Raw genomic sequence first — 13,706 nt, forward strand, 5'->3', positions numbered from 1 at the left:
CATAAACGTTTGGTCACATTTTACCAAAAAGGATGACAACAGGGCGACTTGCATGTGGACATTTCAACAAAGGGAGGAAACTGTTAGGGCTTTTCTCCACAACCCGGTCGCGCTGGGAGCGCGGAGTCGGCCGGCGCTCGGCCACGAGAACAAGCCAGGCTCCGACGAGCCGGGCTCCGACGGAGCTGCAGCTCGTCAGCTCATCTATGGAGAAGTTAAAGAGCAGTCTACCACTAGCTTCTACCGCTAGCAGGGAAGAGCATCAGGCCAGAATAGATGAATGAAAGTTTGTTGTGTTCAACATGTTACTGGACATTCTTGTGTAATTGCCACAAAATAATTTGTTGTATTTAGTTAATTTCTACAGAAGAATATTAATTAGAGCCTTCGCACTTGCAGTGTATTTGCAGGAATTTTTATTATTATTATTATTTTCCTGACAAAAGGAGGGCCTTTTTGCCCCCCTAAACGTGCCCAAAAAGTCACCAAATTTTGCACCCAAGCCAGGCCTGGCGAAAAATTTGATATTTAATGGTTTGCATTAATGGGCGTGGCAAAATGGCTCAACAGCGCCCCCTAGAAAACTTTGTGCCTCAAGCCCCACGATACGGTTTGACATACATGCACGAAAATCGGTACACACCTGTATCATGGCGCAACTTAAAGGAAAGTCTCTTGGCGTCATGCCCGAAACCGAACAGGATGTCGGCCATTTTGAATTAATCGCGTCATTTTGGCGAACTTTATGCCATTCCTTCGGCAGTTAATTCAGCCCGAACCGTAACGTGCCCTCAAGTGTGTTATACATCAAAATGTGAGTCTCCATCCTCCGACACCACGCATTACTTTTCTCTTTCAAAAGCATTACCGTGGCGACGCTAGACGCCCAAAAGCGCGCCCCCCTTCATCTGATTGGTTCAGACAGAAAAAACTTTGCGCCTCAAGCCCCATAATACGGTTTGACGTACATGAACGAAAATCGGTACACACCTGTATCATGTCGCAACTTAAAGAAAAGTCTCTTGGCGCCATGGCCGAAACCGAACAGGAAGTCAGCCATTTTGAACATTCTGAATTAATTGCGTAATTTTGGAGCAATATATGCCATTCCTTCGAGAATTAATACGGCCCGAACCGTATCGTGAACCCAGATGTGTTATACATCAAAATGTGCGTCTCCATCCAGCGACACCACGCATTACTTTTCTCTTTCAAAAGTGTTACCGTGGCGACGCTAGACGCCAACAAGCGCACCCCCCCTTCATCTGATTGGTCCTTATTTGATAGTTCCCCAAAAGGCACCATATTTGGCATGCAAGCAGGGCCTGGCGATAAATTTGATATTTCATGGTTTGCATTAATGGGCGTGGCAAAATGGCTCAACAGCACCCCCTAGAAAACTTTGTGCCTCAAGCCCCACAATACGGTTTGACGTACATGCACGAAAATCGGTACACACCTGTATCATGTCGCAACCTTAAGAAAAGTCTCTTGGCGCCATGGCCCAAACCCAACAGGAAGTCGGCCATTTTTAATTAATTGTGTAATTTTGGCGCAATTTATGCCATTCTTTCGGCAATTAATATGGCCCGAACCGTAACGTCCACCCAGATGTGTTATACATCAAAATGTGCGTCTTCATCTTGCGACTACGCGCATTACTTTTCTCTATCAAAAGCGTTACCGTGGCGACGCTAGATGCCAAAAAGCGCGCCCCCCTTCATCTGATTGGTACATATTTGATAGTTCTCCAAAAGTCACCAAATTTTGCATGCAAGCCAGGCCTGGCGATACATTTGATATTTCATGGTTTGCATGAATGGGCGTGGCCTAACGGCTCAACAGCGCCCCCTAGAATACTTTTATCTGCCATAACTTTTTAATGGTTTGACATAAAGAGTCGTGGGTGGTGTCATGGGACTCGGTATTGAGTCCTTGACCATAATTGGTGAAAATTAGCCCCGCCCCTTCTTCTGATTGGTTGTCCCGATTTTATGCTATAACTTTTGAATGGTTTAACATAGAGAGTTGTGGGTGGTGTCATTTCTGATATGCTTATGGGGGCGGTGGCCGAGTGCGAGGGCCCGTTCATCGCTGCTTGCAGCTTTAATTTTATTATTATTATTTTATATTAAATACATATTTTATATTACAAATCATTTTGTGGGGGCCCCCTGGCACCATCAAGGAGTCCAAGGCTGGACTCTTGCTCCTCATGGAGCTGAGTTAGCATTAGCGTCCCTACCTTCTTGCTCCTCATGTAGCTGAGTTAGCGTTAGCGTCCCTACCTTCTTGCTCCTCATGTAGCTGAGTTAGCGTTAGCGTCCCTACCTTCTTGCTCCTCATGTAGCTGAGTTAGCGTTAGCGTCCCTACCTTCTTGCTCCTCATGTAGCTGAGCTAGCGTTGGCGTGGTTACCTTCTTGCTCCTCATGTAGCTGAGCTAGCGTTAGCGTCCCTACCTTCTTGCTCCTCATGTAGCTGAGTTAGCATTAGCGTGGTTACCTTCTTGCTCCTCATGTAGCTGAGTTAGCGTTAGCGTGGTTACCTTCTTGCTCCTCATATAGCTGAGTTAGCGTTAGCATCGTTACCTTCTTGCTCCTCATGTAGCTGAGTTAGCGTTAGCGTCCCTACCTTCTTGCTCCTCATGTAGCTGAGTTAGCGTTAGCGTGGTTACCTTCTTGCTCCTCATGTAGCTGAGTTAGCGTTAGCGTCTGTATTCTTGCTCCTCATGTAGCTGAGCTAGCGTTAGCGTCCCTACCTTCTTGCTCCTCATGTAGCTGAGCTAGCGTTAGCGTCCCTACCTTCTTGCTCCTCATGTAGCTGAGCCGGCCCTCGTGGGCGTCGGGGTAGGTGCAGAACAGGTAGGTGGTGATGGCGTGTTTCAGGAACGAGTCTCCCAGCATCTCCAGCCGCTCCAGGTTGAAGCCGTCGCTGGCGTTGGACAGAGTCAGGGCCTGCAGGATGAGGCCGGGGTTGGGCCCCAGGTTGTGTGGGGAGTCCCGGGGGGGCCCGGGGGGGGCTGAGGTAGCTTCATTAGTGTGGTCTGAGGTCCCGGTACATTCATGGGGGGCTGAGGTAGAGACGTGTTCTGGTTCAGGGCTCTGCAGTCGGGGGGGGCCGGGCTGCCAGCGCCGGCCAAGGTGCTCGTCCCGGGGGCCGTCGTCCCGGGGGCCGTCGTCCCGGGGGCCGGCCGGGTCGGTGCCGTTGGGGAGGGTCTGTGTGCAGGAGACCCCCCCGGGGGGGTCCGGACCTCCAGAGTCCTCCGGACCTCCACAGTCCTGCTGCTCGTCTCCGTCCCCGTCGTCGTCGTCGTCGCAGAACTCCGGACAGGAACCGAACGACTTGTTGTCGATGGATCTTTTCCAGCCGAAGTCCAGGTTGGGATATCTGTGGAAACACAGCAGGAACAGCTGAGGATCATGGGAAATTAGAACCTCACACTTGAATCGTAATAGAATCCTCTGTTTAGCCAAATTCTTTATCCGGTCATCACAGGTTCTGGAGGATACAGGTCTGTAGCACCTGTAGGGGGCGGGGCTTGTCTCAGGTGTGTGTACGGGTGTGTGTACCTTTGTGTGTAGGTGTGTACCAGTACCTGAACTCCGGGGGGAGGTTCTGGACCCCCACCCCGGCCTCCAGGGCTGTCTGGGCCCCTGTAGGGGTCAGGTGTGTGTAGGTGTGTGTAGGTGTGTGTAGGGGTGTGTAGGGGTGTGTGTACAGGTGTGTGTAGGTGTGTGTAGGGGTCAGGTGTGTGTACAGGTGTGTGTAGGGGTCAGGTGTGTGTACAGGTGTGTGTAGGGGTCAGGTGTGTGTAGGTGTGTGTAGGTGTGTGTAGGGGTCAGGTGTGTACAGGTGTGTTACCTGAACTCCGGGGGGAGGTTCTGGACCCCCACCCCGGCCTCCAGGGCCGTCTGGGCCCGCAGCTCCTCGGCCGTCAGCAGGCAGTGCAGCCGGTACAGGATACTGGGCAGACACACGGCCTTCCTCCACAGAGACGCCGGGATGGGGTGGATGGCACACAGCTCCGGAACCAGGATCTGGAAACAGAACCGGGTCAGAACCTGCTGCTAAACTACACCAGAACCACCAGCTCCGGAACCAGGATCTGGAAACAGAACCGGGTCAGAACCGGGACAGGACGGGTCAGAACCACCTCAGACTAAACTCTACCAGAACCACCAGCTCCGGAACCAGGATCTGGACCGGAGAGACGGGTCAGAACGGGTTAGAACCACCTCTAAGAGTAACACTAACACTTTAGACTAAACTCTACCAGAACCAGGATCTGGGACCAGACGGGTCAGGGAGACGTTTCCAGCATCAATAACCGTGTTCTAACCAGAATATGATCAATGACCCGGTTACACGGCCATGTAAACACCAATAACCTTTGAATAACTGGAATTTGCTCATATTCCAGTTTTAAAACCCCAAACTGACCCCTGGGTTACTCCTTTTCTAACGGAATATTTGGTCATGTATAGCCTAACGGGATATTACGGAAGAGAATCAGGGCAGTAGAAAAATAAAAATAATATTTGAGAGGAGGAAGATTTCTTTTTCATTGTGCACTTTGAGAGAAAAGTTGAAATATTGAGAAAAAAGTGAAAATTTCGTGAAGGCAAAGTTTTGACTTTTTTCTCAACATTGACTTTTTTCTCGAAGTGCACAATAAAAAAAAATCTGGTTTGATCCAGATCCCAAATGATTCCAATTGATGATTAAATTCCCATGTATACAGGGATAACACCTGCCCGTTACCTGCTGGTTCTGGTTCTACAGGAACAGAACCCGTTACCTGCTTGTTCTGGTTCTACAGGAACAGAACTCGTTACCTGCTTGTTCTGGTTCTACAGGAACTGGTACCTGCTGGTTCTGGTTCTACAGGAACAGAACTCGTTACCTGCTTGTTCTGCAGACTCTCCCACTTGGCCTTCCTCTTCTCGGCGCTGCTGAGAGGAAGAGCTTTGCCCTTCTGGTTCAGGTGTCGGGGAGTCAGCAGGTTCAGTCTGAGGAGGAGGAGAATACAGATAAACTCACTCAGTACCACATTAAGCACAGAGTTGGTGCTACCTTGGAACTGCTGAACCGGTCTCAGCCGGACAGGAAGTGGACAGGACCAGACAGGAAGTGTAGTGGTTCTGACCTGGAGGACGTGTGGTCCACGTCCAGCAGCGGCTGGTTCAGGTTGGACAGGTCCAGGTTGTACTTGGTTTTGTAATACTCAGCAAACGTCTCGTACTCCGGGGAGGGAAACTTGCTGAGCGGCGTCAGGTCCGTGTAGACGTCTGCTACGTAGAACCGGTGGGGCTGGTCGAAGTTACGGTACCTGGGGGGGAGACGGGGTTAGGGACGGGTTCTGGTTCTGGTTCTGGTCCCCCCCAGAGAGAGACGGGGTTAGGGACGGTTCTGGTCTCCACCATGGACCAGCCCCCGGCTACCTACCGGGGAATGATGACGGCGTCCTGGTAATCCTCCAGCTTGAAGTTGAACGGATTCTGCTTGCTGTATTTAGTGGTAGGAATGCCGGTCCGGGCCTCGGACCTCTCAATGTCCTCCATGAACCGGAAGTCCATGTCCAGAGTGTTGGACTCTCCAACTGACCAGAGGAGAGAGGACAAAGATATCAGGCTGGTCCACACCTGCACAGGTGGAGGGGGCGGAGCCTGTACAGGTGGAGGGGGCGGAGCCTCCACCTGTACAGGTTAGGGCAGCAGGGTTTCACTCACCAACATTCAGAGGTAGAACGCAGTAAGCCGAGTCCGCCAGCGCCGGCTTGAACTCCAGTGCAGGTTTCTCCAGGCGGAGGATGTGGGAGAAGATGTACTGGTGCAGACGGGTGATCAGGTCCAGCTGGGCCGAGCTCAGACTGAACCCAGACTTCTGCAGCTCGATGGAGATGGTCACCTCTCCGGAGCGGGTGTAGACCGGGAAGTGAGGGATCTGGGGGAGAGAGGAGGAAGAGAGGAGACGCTGAAGGAATGAGTGTACATGGGGAAGTGAGGGATCTGGGGGGAGAAAGGAGACGCTGAAGGAACGGGTGTACACGGGGAAGTGAGGGATCTGGGGGGAGGAGAGAAGAGACGCTGAAGGAACGGGTGTACACGGGGAAGTGAGGGATCTGGGGAGAGAAAGGAGATGCTGAAGGAACGGGTGTACACGGGGAAGTGAGGGATCTGGGGAGAGAAAGGAAACGCTGAAGGAACGGGTGTACACGGGGAAGGGAGGGATCTGGGGGAAGAGAAGAGGAAGAGAGGAGACACTGAAGGAACGGGTGTACACCGGGAAGTGAGGGATCTGGGGAGAGAAAGGAGACGCTGAAGGAACGGGTGTACACGGGGAAGTGAGGGATCTGGGGGGAGGAGAGAAGAGACGCTGAAGGAACGGGTGTACACGGGGAAGTGAGGGATCTGGGGGGAGGAGAGAAGAGACGCTGAAGGAACGGGTGTACACGGGGAAGTGAGGGATCTGGGGGGAGGAGAGAAGAGACGCTGAAGGAACGGGTGTGGCGCCAGGGAGCCGGCGTGAGACACCGCTGCAGCTACTGCCCCCCCTTCTCTTTCCAGAGTTGGAATCAGAGAGAGAAACGAGGCCTCGGACGGGAACCCCCGGCAGAACCCGCAGCCCTCCAGACCCGGAGCCAAAGGGAGACGTGAGGCTGAGTTCTGGGCGATCAGTTTAATCTAGAGCGGTTCAGAGCTAAATTTGTGTTTCATGAAGTTACTGTTCGCATATTACTGTGTAACGCCAGCAACTACCGGCATTATTGTTGTTTGCTTATTTTGTGGCGCCATTTTCCGCCAGTTATTCACGTTTTAAACGCCGTGTTTCGTCGTCCTGTCTGATTGCACGTGGCGTGGCCAAGGCGCCGCCATCTTTAAATGTTTTGGCCGGCCAAGTGCAGCCACGTTGTTTTGAACCATAGATGATAGTTTTGTATCACGTGTTTATTGTTTTGATTTCTTTTTCCATTCATGCAGTTTCATTTTCATTTTCGCTCATATATTTCATTTTTATTGTTTTTCTTGATAGTTGATGGTTTTATCAGGGGTGATAGTAAAAAAAAATCCTGAGCCTGAACTTTTTTTCCCTGGGAGGTAAGCGAGCCCCTAAGCCAAGATATATGCCCCGATCAACACAATTGTCATTTTTTGTCCTCTTAAAGTGTAAGTCTGGTGTAAATTGACCCATGATCCTGTTGTTCAAGCTCACCACATGCAGCCCATAGCAAACCGAATGAGACAATTGAACAACATAGGCCAGGGGTGTGATTCCCTGGGACAACATTTTGATAAATAGTTAATTAAATTGAATATTACTTTTGTAGATTTTCCATATTTTTGTAGATATGCCTCCACGCTGCCAAACACACACAAACACAACCGCATGTGAAGCAGTAAATTGGCTTAGAATGGCCTATTTTACTGTCATGAAGAGGAAATATTGTAGAAAAACATTAATGTCCACACTAGTATAAATACAGGTTTGCATGGCCTCACAAAATGATGCCGTTTACAATGAGGTGGCAGCACTTATGATTCTAATGTAGGGCTGAACGATTTTTGAAAATAATCTAATTGCGATTTTTTTCCTCAATATTACGATTGCGATTTAATATGCGATTATTTTTTTTCAAGGTCCTGTTCTCATGTATTTTTCAACTACACAAGCAATAAATCAGTCTGTTTCAAGTAGATTTTCACTTGAAATAAGTACAAAAATCTGCCAGTGGAACAAGATTTTTTATGCTTGTAATAAGAAGATAAATCTTGTCCCACTGGCAGATTTTTCTACTTATTTCAAGTGAAAATGTACTTGAAACAGGTGAAAATTGTCAAATAAGTTATTTTTCTGGTGATGACTCTAAATGTTGAAATAGCAGTAAAACCACATTCATTGATGAAGTGACATAAGGGATGGAAAGGGGGGATGGCAGTTTTTCAGGGGGGATGATTTTGACCGTTTTTATTTCAGTGGGGGGTGATTTGGACCGTTTTTATTTCAGGGAGGATGATTTGGACCGTTTTTATTTCAGGGGGGGTGATTTTTACCGTTTTTATTTCAGGGGGGGGGGGTGCCATCACATCACCCCTCATCCCCCCTCAACTCGAGTAGCCTACTGCTCACAGGGAACTCAGAACTTCTTCATAAATAACTCAATAATCCCAGAGAGAAAAAAAACACCAGCAAACTAACAAACAAACCAATAAAGCTCTCAGAGTTAACAAAACGAACCAGCAATCAAAAAATCGCAGCTGTTTTAACCTCCTGATGAGCTGACGAGGCTGCAGGTGTGGTTTAAGGCTGATTTATGGTTCCGCGTTACACCAACGCAACCCATACGCCGTGGGTTACGCGACCTACGGCGTACCCTACGGCGAAAGCTCTGCGTCGATTTAACGCGGGACCATAAATCAGGCTTCACAGCGCGACTCACTGTGCGCCCGGCTCCTCGCCGACTCCGCGCTCATATATTTAATAAATTTATAAAGCCCATATATTTATAAAGCCTCATTTGGCCGAGCTCTAACGCCGAGGCCATGGTAGATTTAGGTTACACGCGGACACGCGGCACTGCTGACTTTTCCCTGCCGGCTCTGCTCACTGGCTGAACAGTCCCCTCACAAACAGTGTCCAGCGGCGCTACGTTCCGCGGCGCTGCGCGGCGTTCCCAACGTTGTGTACATACTCACCGGTATTACGGTATATGAAAAATTCATAGCCTATAATAAGAAAAATAAACGACAAACCTGATTTTTTTTTTTTTCTCGCAAACACCTCGGTATGCCGGAAATCCGGCGTGACGCCGGAGCGCTATCACCCCTGTTTTATGTTTTAACGTAGTGCCCCATCAGGATTTATTCAATGGTGTCGCTTTTCCATCTGCTTGACACCTGGATGTGAATAAATGCTGATTGATTTTAATGAGAAGTTGTTTGTGATGTTTTATACTAATTCTGGTCACATGGCTGTTTGACAGAGCTAGAGCCAAACTGTAATGGCCTTCAACATTATTCACCGGTAATAACAGCCCTTACTGTTCTGGTGGAATAATCCCTAATCTCTGAGACTGATTTCTGCTGTTAAAAGTTATCATTTTTCCTGGTTACGGCCCAGGTGGTGCCCCTGCAAATCAAGTCATTTTGATAATTCAATTTGATACATAATCTACCTTATTAATTATGAATAATTGTTGAATAAAATGATTAATAGTTCTTGATAACTGAACAGCGCAACCGCTGTTGCACAACAAAGGCATTTGTGAAGTCTTAACCAACATCAAATGATAACGTGGGGCGACAAATGTTTGACTATTAAACTCAACATGTGCCAAAGCTTAAAGGCATTTTTAATTGTCAAAATAGTTGAAAACACGAAACAATTAACTATTAATGAGGCATGTTGAGGGTAAACGTTGATCTCCGGGGAGGAGCTAACGTTAGCGGGGAGGAGCTAACGATGGATGGATGGATGGAGGAGTTCCTGTCTCCGACATGCGGAGCTACATCTGGAGAGATGGACTATTGTTTTACACGGTGGGGATATTTTACTGGATAATATGTATTTATGATTAATTAGAAACTACATTACATAGATTGTGAATTCCTCTTTCATATTTACATTATTGGTAACCGTTTTATAAAAGCAATACATCACTTGGCGTCGGGCCGGAGACGCCGCTCAGCTGTGATATAATAAGCGTATACCACGGCCTGGCGGGATGTATTGCTTAAATATTAATATTGGAGGAACTTACTCGAGGTATGGGTTTGTAGTAGTAATTGTAGTAGCAGCAGTACTAGTACTTACTCGAGGTATGGGCTTGGCCGTCAGGATGCCGAAGGTGCGGCTCGTGTCCTCCGGCGGGTACAGTTTCCTGCGGCGGAAGTTGAGCTCATCGGGCAGCGGCGTGGTGAGGACCATCCCGATCACGTACAGGAAGTAGCTCTGCTCCGGAACGGCGTAGCTGTCCCGCAGACACTCCGGTATCTGCACAGAGGAATCCTTCAGTCTCAGCAGGGAGGACTTCACCAACCTCTCCACCGATAACATTACTTCTACTAAAGAGAACAGTTGTTAAACTCATGCCCCCCCACCGGAGAGGAGACAGCAGCCCCTCCAGCCTGGACTGGAGCTCCACTTCCTCCAGGTCCTGCTGGGCTCCAGGTCCAGTTCTAAGGTCTAAACCAGGGGTTCAGGGCCGCCCTAGTGGCTCCTGGAGCTTTTTCAAAAATTTTCAAAAATGTTTTTGTTTTAATATGGTTTCTGTAGGAGGACATTCTTAACATTTTCCAATGCTGCAAAAACTGTAGAATATTAAATTTCAAAATTTCTGTTAACGAATATTTCCGTCAGAGCCTTTGACACACATTTCCACCAGCAGGGGGCGCCAGACAGGAGGCTGTTGGAAACAAACCAGCCAAAGGAATTGTTTCCAAAGGGAAAAAGAGAAAAATAACTGAGGAGAAAAGAGGATTCAACGTTTCTTGGAGCGAATCATTTGCATTCATTGCCTGAATGTTTGCTCTGTAGTGAGAAGTTGTCCAATAACAAAAAGAGTCATGTGGAAAGACATTAGCAGCTACATTTGCAGCCAAGTACCCAGTAATAACTAATAAAGAAACATGCAGCATGTGTTGCCTTCATTCTAAGGCTGATACAAGACTTTTCATTTTTGCGTCTCCAGACACATTTGTTTTTTGTGTTTTTGGTCCAATATGGATCTGAAACATTTTGGGTTGCCGACCCCTGGTCTAAGGTCTCCCAGTGCCCCCCCCCCCGCCCCCCCACGTACGGCTTTAGGGTAGCACTGCCTCCTCTTGGTGGACCCGGGTCGTCCCGGGACACTGGTCTCCTCCTCGTCGTGCAGGTCCAGCTCCTCCTCGTACTTCACCGTCTCCTTCCCCACCGGCATCAGGTGATCGTCCAGCTCACCTGTGGAGCAGCAGAGCTCAGGTCACCTGGGGAACCGTCGGGTCACCCGGGGACCCGTCACCTGGGGACCCGTCACGGCCCCCTTCCTGCCCCCCCCGGGGAGAGTCCTACCTATCCGGTGCAGCTTCTCGCAGCAGAGCAGCGCCACCGCCTTCTCCGCCAGCCTGGCACAGCTCATGACCGGACCCTGCAACGGAGACACAGGTGAGACACCCGAGACCCGCGGCGGCAGCGGCGTTGGGGCCGGCGGCGGCGACACTGACCTTGACCGGAGCCCTGAGGGGGGAGTTGATGGGCAGGTACAGCGTGGACTGGAACCGGCCCTCAGAAACCTCCGCTGTCTTGCATTTGGGAGCCAGGTGAGTGAACGGGTCGCTGGGCAGCCGGGCGCAGTACCTGGAACCAGAACCAGAACCAGATTCCAGTACCGGTCTCCGTGCTCGGCGGTACCGGTGGCGGCAGCAGGGTGGCCCGTTACCTGTTGATGTGTCCGATGGCCGTGTTGACGGTGACCCGCGGGCCTCCGTCCTCCGACCGCAGGACATACGGCGGCAGGATGTCGTCGTCGTCCAGAACCAGCTCGGAGTCGAACTCGGCCACCTCCACCGACTTGGAGCACTTGTTCCTCAGAATCTGCCCAGAAGGAAAAGCAAGTTTATTAGTACGGCACAATTCAACACAAGGTCATTCAAAGTGCTTTACATCAACATCAAAAGCAGCAAGACACAATTAAACAGTCAATAACAAATAAAATTAAATAAAATGATAAGAGGTAAAATAATAAAAAGCACAAGTTGTTAAAAAGTAAGGGCACTAGAGTACAGCAGGTTCACATCTACAGAAGAGAATCAGGGCCATGCAGGAGAAAAAATATTTGAGAGGGGAAGATTTTTTTTTATAGTGCACTTTGAGGAAAAAGTCAAAATGTTGAGATTAATGTTGAATTACAATTTCAAGAATAAAGTCGAAATTTCGCTCTTTTTCACAACATTTCAACTTTATTCACGAAATTTTGACTTTTTTCTCGAAATTGTACTTTTTTCTCAAAGTGCATAATGAAAAAAAAAAATCTTCCTCCTCTCAAATATATTTATTTTTCTCCTTCATGGCCCTGATACTCTTCCGTACACATCTCATTCTTACAACAAGAGTTTCTATACGGTCAAAACGTACAAAGACCGGGTCAAATACAGGATTACAAAAGTAATCTGTAACAATTACAGTTACTCAATGAGAGTAGGGGACGTAGTCACGTGATGACACTGAACTAAAGAGTTGTGTGTCATCGGCATGTATGGTAGTAGTATGGTAGGAAATAGGCCTCCAGGTCCGTTACCTTCTCGATGGCCTTGTAGATGCTCAGGTCCTCCTCGAAGCTCTGCGTGCAGTCGGAGTCGGCCAGCATGATGTAGTTGGACACGGGGGCCCGGGCCCGGCCCTTGGACTGAACGTAGGACCGGTACTCGCTGGGCAGGTCGAACCGAACCACCAGGTTACACTTGGGGATGTCCACGCCCTCCTCCACAATGCTGGTGGCGATCAGCAGGTTGGTCTCGTGGGCCCGGAACTTCCTGAGGACCTGGGGGAGGGGAGGGGGGGGGGGGCGGCACAGGTGGATCAATAAACCAGACACAGGTGGATCGATAAACCAGACACAGGTGGATCGATAAACCAGACACAGGTGGTTCAATAACCCCCCAGGAGAACCAGACACAGGTGGATCAATAAACCAGACACAGGTGGATTGATAAACCAGACACAGGTGGATTGATAAACCAGACACAGGTGGATCAATAACCACCCAGGAGAACCAGACACAGGTGGATCAATAAACCAGACACAGGTGGATCAATAACCCCCCAGGAGAACCAGACACAGGTGGGATCAAGAGGACGCAAGGCCATAGGAGGCAAGGCCAGAGGACGCAAGGCCATAGGAGGCAAGGCCAGAGGAGGCAAGGCCAAAGGACGCAAGGCCAGAGGACGAGAGAAGAGGCAAGGCCAAAGGACGCAAGGCCAGAGGACGCAAGGCCAGAGGACGCAAGAAGAGGCAAGGCCAAAGGACGCAAGGCCAGAGGACGCAAGAAGAGGCAAAGCCAAAGGACGCAAGGCCAAAAGACGCAAGGCCAGAAGAGGCAAGGCCAAAAGACGCAAGGCCAAAGGACGCAAGGCCAAAGGAGGCAAGGCCAAAGGACGCAAGAAGAGGCAAGGCAAGAAGAGGCAAGGCCAAAGGACGCAAGGCCAGAAGAGGCAAGGCCAAAGGACGCAAGGCCAGAGGACGTAAGAACAGGCAAGGTCAAAGGACGCAAGGCCAGAGGACGCAAGAAGAGTCAAGGCAAGAAGAGGCAAGGCCAAAAGACGCGAGGCCAGAGGACGCAAGAAGTGGTAAGGCTAAAGGACGCAAGGCCAGAAGAGGCAAGGCCAAAGGACGCAAGAAGAGGCAAGGCCAAAGGAGGCAAGAAGAGGCAAGGCCAAAGGACGCAAGGCCAGAAGAGGCAAGGCCAAAGGACGCAAGAAGAGGCAAGGCCAAAGGACGCAAGACCAGAGGACGCAAGAAGAGGCAAGGCCAAAGGACGCAAGGCCAGAGGAGGCAAGGCCAGAGGACGCAAGAAGAGGCAAGGCAAGAAGAGGCAAGGCCAAAGGAGGCAAGGCCAAAGGAGGCAAGGCCAAAGGACGCAAGGCCAGAGGACGCAAGAAGAGGTAAGGCCAAAGGAGGCAAGAAGAGGCAAGGCCAAAGGACGCAAGGCCAGAGGACGCAAGGCCAAAGGACG

General features: G+C 49.9%; 1 protein-coding gene across 2 annotated transcripts in view; it reads right to left on the reverse strand.

The window, feature by feature from the left end:
- The window catches only part of dicer1 (dicer 1, ribonuclease type III), a 55,397-nt gene that overhangs the window by 15,159 nt on the left and 26,532 nt on the right, over positions 1–13,706 (reverse strand). For both annotated transcript variants that reach the window (XM_061744189.1, XM_061744188.1), the window contains 12 exons: positions 12,273–12,515; positions 11,415–11,569; positions 11,200–11,332; positions 11,048–11,123; positions 10,797–10,936; positions 9,812–9,991; positions 5,731–5,944; positions 5,447–5,600; positions 5,148–5,330; positions 4,905–5,010; positions 3,863–4,038; positions 2,803–3,388 (listed from right to left, as the gene is read on the reverse strand). In XM_061744189.1, the coding sequence (XP_061600173.1) occupies positions 2,803–3,388; positions 3,863–4,038; positions 4,905–5,010; positions 5,148–5,330; positions 5,447–5,600; positions 5,731–5,944; positions 9,812–9,991; positions 10,797–10,936; positions 11,048–11,123; positions 11,200–11,332; positions 11,415–11,569; positions 12,273–12,515 (2,346 nt within the window). The remainder of the gene's footprint in view (positions 1–2,802; positions 3,389–3,862; positions 4,039–4,904; positions 5,011–5,147; positions 5,331–5,446; positions 5,601–5,730; positions 5,945–9,811; positions 9,992–10,796; positions 10,937–11,047; positions 11,124–11,199; positions 11,333–11,414; positions 11,570–12,272; positions 12,516–13,706) is intronic.

This window comes from Cololabis saira, chromosome 16 (assembly GCF_033807715.1).
Source record: "Cololabis saira isolate AMF1-May2022 chromosome 16, fColSai1.1, whole genome shotgun sequence".
NCBI classification, from domain to species: Eukaryota; Metazoa; Chordata; class Actinopteri; order Beloniformes; family Belonidae; genus Cololabis; species Cololabis saira.